Source organism: Fukomys damarensis, unplaced genomic scaffold (assembly GCF_012274545.1).
Source record: "Fukomys damarensis isolate Sample0158 unplaced genomic scaffold, DMR_v1.0_HiC HiC_scaffold_39, whole genome shotgun sequence".
Classification (NCBI taxonomy): Eukaryota; Metazoa; Chordata; class Mammalia; order Rodentia; family Bathyergidae; genus Fukomys; species Fukomys damarensis.
The window spans coordinates 127,570,784-127,581,093 of NW_022900951.1; the positions used below are offsets into that span (position 1 = coordinate 127,570,784).

Here is a 10,310-nt window from a genome sequence, read left to right on the forward strand (position 1 = left end):
CTGTGTAGTTCAGGGGCAGCCTCCAATTCAGTGATCCTCCTGCTTCAACCTCCTGGAATGCTAGGACGCCAGGCATGTGCCACCACACCTGGCTTTCAGTCCTACTTTGCAAACATTTGCATGCATTGAGATTTAGCCACGATGCAGCATGATCAGCTCCCCATTCCTTTTTCACGGCTGAGTAACATTCTGCCACATGTTTCATTCATCTGTTGATAGACCTGGGTTGTTTCTCCCTCTTAGCCTCCCGTGAAGAGTGTTGCTGTTGCTACCCGAATACAAGCTCTCAGGTGCACATGTGTCCTAGTGGCAAGGCTGCATCAGCACCCTTCCATTCTGTCCATAATCCCAAGCCTGGCACCTGGCAGCTGTCCTTGCTATGGTACCAATCAGGTCTTGCCTGGTTCTGGCCCCAAGCCCTGCAGCCGGGGCTCCCCTGTGTCCCAGGAGCAGTTGTCCTTCTGGGGACCGCAGTGATGACGTGGGCACTGACGGAGGTGCTAAAGGAGCAGGGAGCAGGACTGTGGTGGGAGAACAGGTCAGCCGTCTATAGACTGTCACCAAGGTGGCTGTGGCCCAGTGGCCCTGGGAGAGAACGCACTGGGCCTCATCCCTGCCAGATCTCTACAGAGAAGGGGGTCTGCAGGGTGTGGTGGTGCACTCAGGAGGCTGAGGCAGGAGAATTGCTGCAAGTGTGAGGTCAGCCTGGGCTACAGAGTGAGATCCTGTCTCCAAAACAGCCAAAAAATAAAAAGGGGATGTGGGCATGGGGCTCAGCCTAATGGAACAGCAGACCCTGGACAGGGGGCAGGCGAGGTCCTGGTCCGGTTGCTGCAAATCCTCTTGAGCTGCCTGCCCTCGCTGGCTGGCCTGAGGGGAGGTCTAAGTCTGGGCCCAATTAAGGGATCAGAGGGGGCAGAGTTTGGGAGCCTCCCAGTGAGGAGCTGAGTGGCGGCTCATCCAGTGGGGTATAAAGCGTGCCCTGCCCGCAATGAGCAGGGACAGAGTCTTTGCAGCCATGGTCCAGCACTGGGGCCCATACGTGCTGGCCGGCGCACAGGCGCAGGATGCCCACGAGGACAGCACCCAGGCCAACTTGTTCACCTACACCAACAGCAACTCCACGCGAGGTGAGTGGGGTGCCATGATGACATCACATAGCACAACAGCTACTGTTTTTTTTGGTACCAGGGATTGAACTCAGGACCTTGTGCTTGCAAGGTAAGCAGCAGCACTACTGAGCTAAATCCTCGGCCCAGCTATTGTTTTATTTATTTACTTTTCTGGTTTTGTGAGACAGTCTCACTATGTAGTTCAAGCCAGCTTTGAATTCGTGGAGATCCTCCTGCCTCAGCCTCCTGAGTAGTAGAATGACAGGTGTGTGCCACCACGCCCGTCACATAGGTTCAGCTTGTGAATTTGTAAGCTGCATAGGTTTATCTGCGTAGGCTTTGAGAACCCATCCCAGAGTTCACTGACTCCCTCTGCTCCTCCAGAGGCCAACTAGCAACTCAGGGAATCTGCTGGCCCTGGGCTTCCTGGAGTCAGAGGCTGGGAGGCTAGAGAAGGCACACCCGGTACCTTGTTTTTCCCGGAAACCCCAGCAGGGCCTCAAGTGGACAGTCCCCTGAGATGGCCACTCTTGGGGTACTGGCAGCTGGGATGGCCCAGGCCAAGGGTGGCACAGCGTTCCAGGGGTCTGTTGTTTCGTGGTGACACCATGCATGGGAGAGGAAGAAGGGCCACAGTCCTCTCTGCATTTCTCTGTCCCCAAGTTGTGTTGCATCGTGCTGTGGAGTTTGCATCTGAATCTCCTTGTCCCCACTATGAGTCAGAACAGACTCGTGTGTCATTAGCTGTAGTCGCAGCACAGATCTGCCCACATGCAAACACTAGTCCCAGAACAGTGACACCAGCACTGCTGCCCAGAGCACATAAATTACACTGAACCTGCCATGTGGCCGGGCCACTGTCCCTTGCCACTGTCCCTGACAGGATTGTGCCACTGGGTGGCTTGGCTGTCAACACCTGGGCGTTTGAATCTAAATCACACTCCACGGGACCCCATGAGGTAGCAGCAAGGCTCCGCCGGGATGAAGAGGGCAAGGGCCCTGCGGGGGGCCAGCCTTCAGGCCTCCACGTGCCGGCTCTAGGGTATCTGCTTCCCAGGGAGGGGGTGCAGGACAGGCAGGATCAGGGCGCAGCATGGGGGTTCTGCCCCCCCCGCAGGCCCCTTCCATGGCCCCAAACACCACATCGCACCCAGGTGGGTGTACCGCCTCACCAGCGCCTGGATGATCATTGTGGTCATTGCGTCTGCCTTTACCAATGGGCTTGTACTAGTGGCCACTATGCTCTTCAAGAAGCTGCGCCACCCCCTGAACTGGATCCTTGTGAACCTGGCGGTCACCGACCTAACAGAAACACTCATCACTGGCACCATCAGCGTCGTGAACCAGATCTATGGCTACTTCGTGCTGGGCCATCCTCTGTGCATGGTGGAGGGCTACACCGTCTCCCTGTGTGGTAAGGTGGGCTGAGTGGCCCAGTGTGAGCAAGGTCACCGCGGGTGGGGGTTCTGCAGGCTTCCCTCTGAGCGCTGATTGATTTAGTTTTGGTTTTTGAGACGAGGCCTCGTTATGTACTTTAGGTTGGCCTTGAGCTTACTATGAAGCCCAGGCTGGCCTCCAACTTGTGGCCATCCTCCTGCCTCAGCCTTCTGAGTGGTGGCTTTACGGGTGTGCAACACCACTCCTGCTCCTCACGATAAGTCTTTGTCCCATTCAGGAGTTGAATAGCCACCAGTTCTGCCCAAGTTTTCGTGCCACAGATATCCTCAGCTCTCCCAGAATGTTTGAAACACAAACAACGGGTCACAAGGGCAGTCAGTTATTTTGAAAAACTGTTACCAATGAAAGAATATTATTATTATTATTATTATTATTATTATTATTATTATTAGGTTTTTGTTGTTTTTGTCCTGGGATTGAACTCAGTACCTTTCACTTGTGAGGCAGGCTTGGTGCCACTGAGCTACATCCCCAGACCATTATTTTGTTTTTTTGAGACAGAGTCTTGCTGTGTAGTTCAGGCTGACCTTGAACTCACTGTGTAGCCTACACGGGCCACAAACTTGCAGAGATCCTCCTGCCTCAGCCTCCCATGTGCTGGGATGACAGTTGTATGCCACCATACCTAGCTCTAAGATTATTAATAATAAATAAATTTCCACAAAAACAGTTACCAAAGTATTAAATGAGGATTAGTGACAACAGAGTTTTACTAGTATTAGAGCTGAGTGTGGTGGTACATACCTGTCATCCCAGCACTTGGGAGGCTGAGGCAGGAGGGTCACTGTGAGTTCAAGCCCAGCCTGGGCTACTTATGAGTTCAATGCCAGGTTGGAGTATATAGCCAGACCCCTGTCTCAAAAAAAAAAAAATCCTAGAAAAACAAGAAAGAAAATTTCAGTATTAAAAGTACTTATTATTGAAACATTAGTGACACCGTAAAGTTTCAGTTGAGCAAAGAAAGTGAGTGAGATTCTGAAAAGTCGCCACCTCTAGAAAGGGACATGAAAAGCACGCCTTTTCCTGGTGGCCCGGTCAGAGGTGCGGCTGACACTAGCGCACTTGCTCTGGAAGGAAGAAAACCCAAGGCCGCCCGTCTCCTTGCTCTGCTGGGACAACAGCAGCCTTGGCTCCCATGCCTGGCAGGCACCAAACTCAGCGGCCAAGTGGTGGCAGCGGAGGAGGAGGGACGGAGTCGGGGGCTCAGTGGGGTGGCCCCAGGCCAAGGGCCCCCATCTGCAGGCATCACAGGCCTCTGGTCCCTGGCCATCATCTCCTGGGAGAGGTGGCTGGTGGTGTGCAAGCCCTTTGGTAACGTGCGGTTTGATGCCAAGCTGGCTATTGTGGACATTGTGTTCTCCTGGGTCTGGTCTGCGGTGTGGATGGCCCCACCCCTCTTTGGCTGGAGCAGGTAAGTGTGCCAGGGTGCTGGCGGGTGACTCCTCCGCATGTGCAGCATGTGGCTGTTGGGCTTCCAGCCTCCCGCAGTGCTGGGGGGGTCACTCAAATGTGGCAGTGGCATGGAATTGTGGCTGAGGCCCATTCTAGTGCCGGAAATCCCTGGGAAGCAGAGTGGTGATGGCTGTACGACAAACACTGAAAGTTCCGAATGTCGTAGTGGAAAATTGCATGCTACGTGTATTTTACTGGCATAAAGAGAAAAAAGCCAGGCACAGTGGTGCACACCTGTAATCACAGCACTCTGGGAGACTGAGATAGGAGGATGGCAAGTTTGAGCCCAACCTGAGCAACTGAGTGAGATCCTGTCTCAAAATGAAAAATTTAAAAAGGGCTGGGGATGCAGCTCAGTGTGAAGGCCGTGGGTCCCACCCCCATTATGGGAGAGAAGGAAAAGACAGAAAGAGACACAGACCTGAAAATGAGCAAAGATCTGTCGAGAATCATACCTGGGGGTTCTCTTGGGAGGGTGAAAACATTCTGGGGCAGAGGTGGTGGTCTCGCAGCACTGTGACGCGCAGGTACTGGCCCCACAGTCTGAAGACCTCCTGCGGCCCGGACGTGTTGAGTGGCACCTCGCACCCCGGCGTGCAGTCCTACATGATGGTGCTCATGGTTACCTGCTGCGTTATCCCGCTCGGCGTCATCGTGTTGTGTTACCTGCATGTGTGGCTGGCCATCCGGGTGGTGAGGTCCCGCGTTTGGAGAGAGGCCCACCCCTGTTTCCTGGGGGAGCCCCCCTGTCCTCTTTGGAGCCACTGGGGCGCACCCAGCCCTTTCCCTGGGGAGCTGATCTGTTCCCAGCATGTGGCCGGCTCTCCGTGCCAACTGTGGGCAGGTGCTTGAGGTCTCTCGCCCACTTCACTGATGGGGCTGCAGCCTGCTTGGGGCCCCAGTTGGCGGTCACGAATCAGAACCCATTCTGTGTGGCAGAGCTAGGGGTCTGGCATCACACTGGGCACTCTGCCAGTCCCCGCCTTAACCGGAGCTGCCCCTCCCTGCTTTCTACCACATCTGTGCTCTCACCCGTCCTTATGTTCCGTGTGTGCACGCAGTGCTGGGGGGTGGGCCCAGGCCCCATGTGTGCCAGGCAAGCACCCCACTGTGGAGTGACGCCCCCAGCAGCCTGCTAAGAGTGGAAGAGCTGGGAAGGGGACACTGACGAGGGGCTTCTCGGGTCCTGCTCTGAGGCCCTCCCAGTGGGTCCTGCGCTGACCACAGGTGGAAGCTGGCCCAGCCACCCTCCTTGTGCCACCTCTGTGACTCTCAGCCCAAGCAGCTGAGCCCCGGGCATATTCCCACTCAGCGACCCACCTCCTGCAGGTAGCAAAGCAGCAGAAAGAGTCCGAGTCCACCCAGAAAGCTGAGAAGGAGGTGACACGCACGGTGGTGGTCATGGTCCTAGCCTACTGCCTCTGCTGGGGGCCTTATGCCTTCTTCGCGTGCTTCGCCGCTGCCCATCCTCACTACTCGTTCCACCCTCTGGTGGCTGCCTTGCCATCCTACTTTGCCCAAAGCGCCACCATCTACAACCCTGTCATCTATGTCTTCATGAACCGGCAGGTGAGCAGACTCAGAACCCCGAGGGACTGAGTGCGGAGCCCTCGGCACACGGGCTGCTGTAGGGGCCCCTCGTCCTCACAGACCCATTTCCTCTGCACATTCCATTTGCAAGCCCTGGCTCCTCGAATTTGTCCTCCCGTAAGTAGGCAGGCCCTCTGAGTTAGTTCAGGTGGACACACTGTGGACTTCCCCCACTGCAGCCATCCTGAGCCGGAGAACTGGGCATCGGCAGCAAGTGGCCCATGGTTCCTAGAGTCTTCTGCGCAGTTACAAGGTGTTTCCTTTGTGTGTGTGTGTCAGCTAGGGTCTTCTTTGTAGTCCCAAGTGCTGGGATGGCAGGCGTGCGCTGCTATTCCCAGCTCTCTGTCTTCTGTTTGTTCGTGTGCTGGGGCTGGAGCCCAGTGCCAAGCGCTGCACCCCAGGCCTCCTCTTCCACCTGCGATCGAGTTCTGGGCACTTCCTCCCCTGCCAGTCTGCTGTCTTCGCAAGGGTCTTAGGGCTGGCTGCGCCTCGGGAATTCTGGAGCACCCTGGCACACGGCGTCTCTGGCTCTCCCCTCTCCCTTCCAGAAGCCCCTCCAGGGGACAGATGTCTGTACTCCTGGGTTCTACAGTCTTCCCAAGGGGCCTCCGCCTGCTCCAGGGATACCTCATCTTGCCATGTGCATAGGGAACTTTCCAGTGTGGGCGCCCATGAGGACAGGGATGTTCTCTGATGTTCTCTTGATGTTCACTGCTGTACCCCAGAACACAGAGCCTGGCACAGCATGGGTACTCAGTGAGGTCAATACTGGCTGAATTCGTTGACCAAATTCCCCAGCCTGACTCACCAGCTCTGCAGCTGAGTCTATTCTGCTATTTAGTCTGTTTCTTGTGAATCCCAACACTGGCGCGCTTCACTTTGGAGCGTCTGGGTGATGGGAGGAATTGAAGTTATCGGAAACAGGCCGAAATATGATGACCCTGTCCTACTCCAGGTTTCAAAGCTCTGTGGTCAGCGTGGTGCTGATGTGAGACATAGCAGACCCTGCTGATGCGGGGAGAGGAGAGGGAGAGGGCTACAGCGTCCCTGACCTAGTCCTCGAGCCCAAATTGCTGGACTAGGAACATGCCAGTCACATCCTTGCTCCCTAAACTGTCTCCAGGTGCCGGGCAGGTGTACTTGCCTACCATGCTCCACCCTCGGCGCTTGTCATTCCTGATTTTGAGACAGGATCATGCTTAAGTTGCCCAGGCTGGCCCCAGACTTCCAATCTTCCCATCTCAGCCTCCCAGGTAGCTAGGAATATCATCTTAGTACAAAGACTATTTCCACACAAGGGCACACTCACAGGTTCCAGTGGCCAGGACTTGAACACAGCTTTTAGGGGACACAAATCAACCCACAGCAGTGACCATCAACTGCTGAATTTGGTGATACATATGACTGTCCTGTGTACACAGAACGACCCGACCCCAGACAGAAGTGGGAGTGGTAAGAGGAGAGGTGTTACATCAGCCAGGTGACACTCAGGGACACCCCAGGCCTCGCCTTCGGCCCAGTGGCCCAGACCTACCTGCTGTGCTGAGTGACACTTTCTATCCTTCCAGTTTCGAAATTGCATCTTGCAGCTTTTTGCGAAGAAGGTTGAGGACAGCTCCGAGCTCTCCAGCGCCTCCAAAACGGAGGCCTCTTCTGTGTCTTCAGTGTCACCTGCATAAGGGCTGCCTCCCTCCTGCCCAATCACTGCGGCTCTGGGCGCCTCTCCCCCTTTCTTTCTATCCCTGTGAAATAAAAGGAATCGCTCTTTGCCAGAACCAAGCAAATCACAGAGGCTGCCACTGCTGCGTAGGGGTCCTGGTGCCAGGTATGAGTGGGCTTTAATCTCCCACACTCCCACACCTCCAGGTGGCAACATGGAAGTGCAGGATGACCAAGGGATCAGAAAGGGACAGCAGGAGGAGGGAGGGAACCAGCCCCGGGAGGTCCTCCTGATGGAGGCCTGGAGTTCTCGGCATCCAGCCTCCACCTGGAAGGGACCCACACCTGCCAGTCTGTGGCAGCAATGGCATGTTGCTTCTGCCAGGCCAGGGCCCCGAGCCCAAGCAGTATGAGCACAGTGCACGTGCGCAGGTGCCAAGTGGCCGGGGGCAGAGGGCAGGAGCACACGGTAGAGACGCACGCCAGGACGACGCAGACAAGGACAAGCAGCAGGCTCATGAAGCGGAGCAAAACCTCCCGGGGGCCACTCCACAGCCTTGTTGTCACCTCCACCTGGGTGGCTTGCTGCGTGGCCTCCAGTCTGGCCAGCCTGCTCTTGAAAGCCTCCATGACCTCCTGTAGGTGGCAAACACAGGGCAGAGCTGTCCCCGGAAGTGCGGGACAGGCACCCGAGGAGGGGTACAGGTATAGCAGGGATGGAGCAACCAGCTGGGCTGGGGCCAAGGATGGGAGGGAGAGACACGGGAGGCCCTTCCTGTGCCAACAGCGCCAGCACCCCATGGGGGTGCCGTTCCCACCCACCCCAGCTTTTCTGGAAACAGGTGCCGGCCCTGGGTCGCGAGGGCAGCGGGGAGGGGTGCTCTCACCCACATTTCCTTGGCTTGCTCGTAGGACAGGTATGCCATCTTCTCTTCAGTGCACACCAGGCTCTGCAGGAAGTGGTAAATCTCATTCCGATGCCTCTGCAGGTGGTCGTCCATCTGTTCCACCACCAGTGCGTGTCTCAGGGGCAAGAGAGACAAGAGAGTGCTCAAGACCACTGCTGCTCCCGGGCCTGCCTCCCTGCCCCGCCTCAGAGAGGCCACCCAGTCACAAGCACACTGTCAGCTCTGTCTTCCATCTAGGTCCTCTCTAGTAACTGTGCTGCAGAGCTTAACCTCCATACTGAGGGTGCTTCTGGGCCCGGAGCTTTGCAAGCGGCAGTGACTCCACGAAGCCATCCTTCCACGGAAGGCGACCAAGTGCGCATAATGTCCAGGCTGGGGCTGGCGGGGCGGGCAGGGAGGGAGTGCTACTGCCCCCAGGGTTCTCTGGCTGAACGACTCAGGGAATCCACTAAAACCCACTGGACTGTACCTTCAAACGGGCAAGATTGGTAGGGTGCGAACAATATCTCCATATGGCTGTTACTTAAACCAAGCAAAAAACTGGATTATAGTAATGGTTGCACGACTCAGTACGTTTAATAAAAACCACTGAAATGCAGTTAACATGGTGTATTTTATAACATGTAAATTGTATCTCAATAGAGATGTTAAAAAAACACCACCTGTTGTGTCTATAAACACAAGAGTATTCAAAGTATGAAAACACCGCCGGGAGTGGTGGCGCACGTCTGTCATCCCAGCACTCAGGAGGCTGAGGCAGGAGGATCACTTCAAGTTCAAAGCCAGCCTGAATGACATTGTGAGACCCTGTCTCAAAACACAAACACACAAACAAAAAAGCAAACAAGGCCAGTGAGGCTGGTGGATGGGGGCTGGGGATGGCAGATCTCTGACTGAATCCTTGGAAGTCTTTCATTTCTTTGTTTCTTTTTGCGGCTCCAGGGATTGAACTCAGGCTTTCACACATGCGCAAAGAGTGGTTGTGCAGACACCAGCAAACCAGAACTCCGATCTGGCCCACCCCCGGCACCTGCCCGCCTCCCACACAGAAGCCTGGCTCCCTCGCTGCAAGCCGGGCTGTGCTTTGGATCTGCAAGGCGCCTACAAACTCGTGTGTGGAAGGCTTGGTCCCTGAAGCAGCAGTGCTCAGAGGGGCCACAGAGGTGCTAGGACCCTGAGGGGCCTGAGCTCATCAGCGCTTCTTCCATGGAGGGGTGGGAAGTTTGGGAGGAGTCTCCTGGGTGACCACGAAGTGTGCAGCTTTCCTCTGCCAGGCTCTTGTGCCGCGACATTCCCACTTCACCACAGGCCCAAAGGAGGGTCAGGGGGAGCACCGTTGAGGTGAAGCCTCTGAACTGGGGCCAGGAACGACCTCCCTACCTTTGAGTGAGTTCCTCAGGGATTCTCTCACCGCAGCAGACAGCTGACTAGCACAACAGCTCCCAACGGGTGCCACAAGGACCACTGCACTGGGCTATGCCCAGGTCCCTGGGGACGAGAGTTGGCGACCACAGGGCTAAGGAAGCAAACCACAGAGGGGCCATTGGCCCAGAGCTAGCCCCCAAGTAGCTTCCTCTCTGCCATCATTGCCTTCATGGGACAGGTATGACCAAGGGATTGGAGACCTGAATTGTGAGTCACCTTCATGAGCATGAGGTCAATTAATACATGCGTCATCATGAGATTGACAAGAACGTGAGAATAGATGCTGGAATAAGGCAGTGTATTCATAAACAATGCAGCCTTTTTAATTTTTGACAGTTCACATTTGCAGTACATAATGATGACACGGGTCAGGGATGGGTACCTGTACAAGACATGCCTCATTCTCCTCTCGCCATTCTCCCACCTGCCCCCCTCTGTCCTTCCTTCTCCTGGATGACACATGGTATGTCTTAAGGACACTCTCCCGGCCTCCCCTCCCTCGCCCTAGCCCAATCTCCTTTCCTCCAGTAGCACCTGCCCATCGTGCACTAATCTTCCTCTATTTCCAGGGCTTCTCTCCAACTGCTATTGTCCCCACTGAAAATGCATACACAACAATGACCAGGCAGCCACACACTCCCAAGATACTATGTCGCTATCAAGCCCACCCTTTCCCTGACGCAAACCACTTCTTTCCAGAGCCTCT

General features: G+C 55.6%; 2 protein-coding genes across 3 annotated transcripts in view; one reads left to right on the plus strand and one right to left on the minus strand.

Moving 5' to 3' along the window:
• Window positions 1-875: 875 nt before the first annotated feature.
• On the plus strand, window positions 876-7,291 carry LOC104864827 (medium-wave-sensitive opsin 1). Its single transcript, XM_010628046.1, has 6 exons — window positions 876-1,130; window positions 2,230-2,526; window positions 3,813-3,981; window positions 4,550-4,715; window positions 5,352-5,591; window positions 7,181-7,291. Exons 1-6 carry the CDS (start codon window positions 992-994, stop codon window positions 7,289-7,291), a joined length of 1,122 nt encoding a protein of 373 aa, XP_010626348.1. The 5' UTR covers window positions 876-991.
• The window catches only part of Tex28 (testis expressed 28), a 39,043-nt gene continuing 36,008 nt past the window's right edge, over window positions 7,276-10,310 (minus strand). Inside the window, exons 6-8 of one of the 2 annotated variants that reach the window (XM_010628045.2) lie at window positions 8,159-8,294; window positions 7,617-7,907; window positions 7,276-7,354 (exon numbers count right to left, since the gene is read on the minus strand). In XM_010628045.2, the coding sequence (XP_010626347.1) occupies window positions 7,349-7,354; window positions 7,617-7,907; window positions 8,159-8,294 (433 nt within the window). In that variant the 3' untranslated portion in view covers window positions 7,276-7,348. The other variant, XM_010628044.2, reaches the window with a different exon arrangement.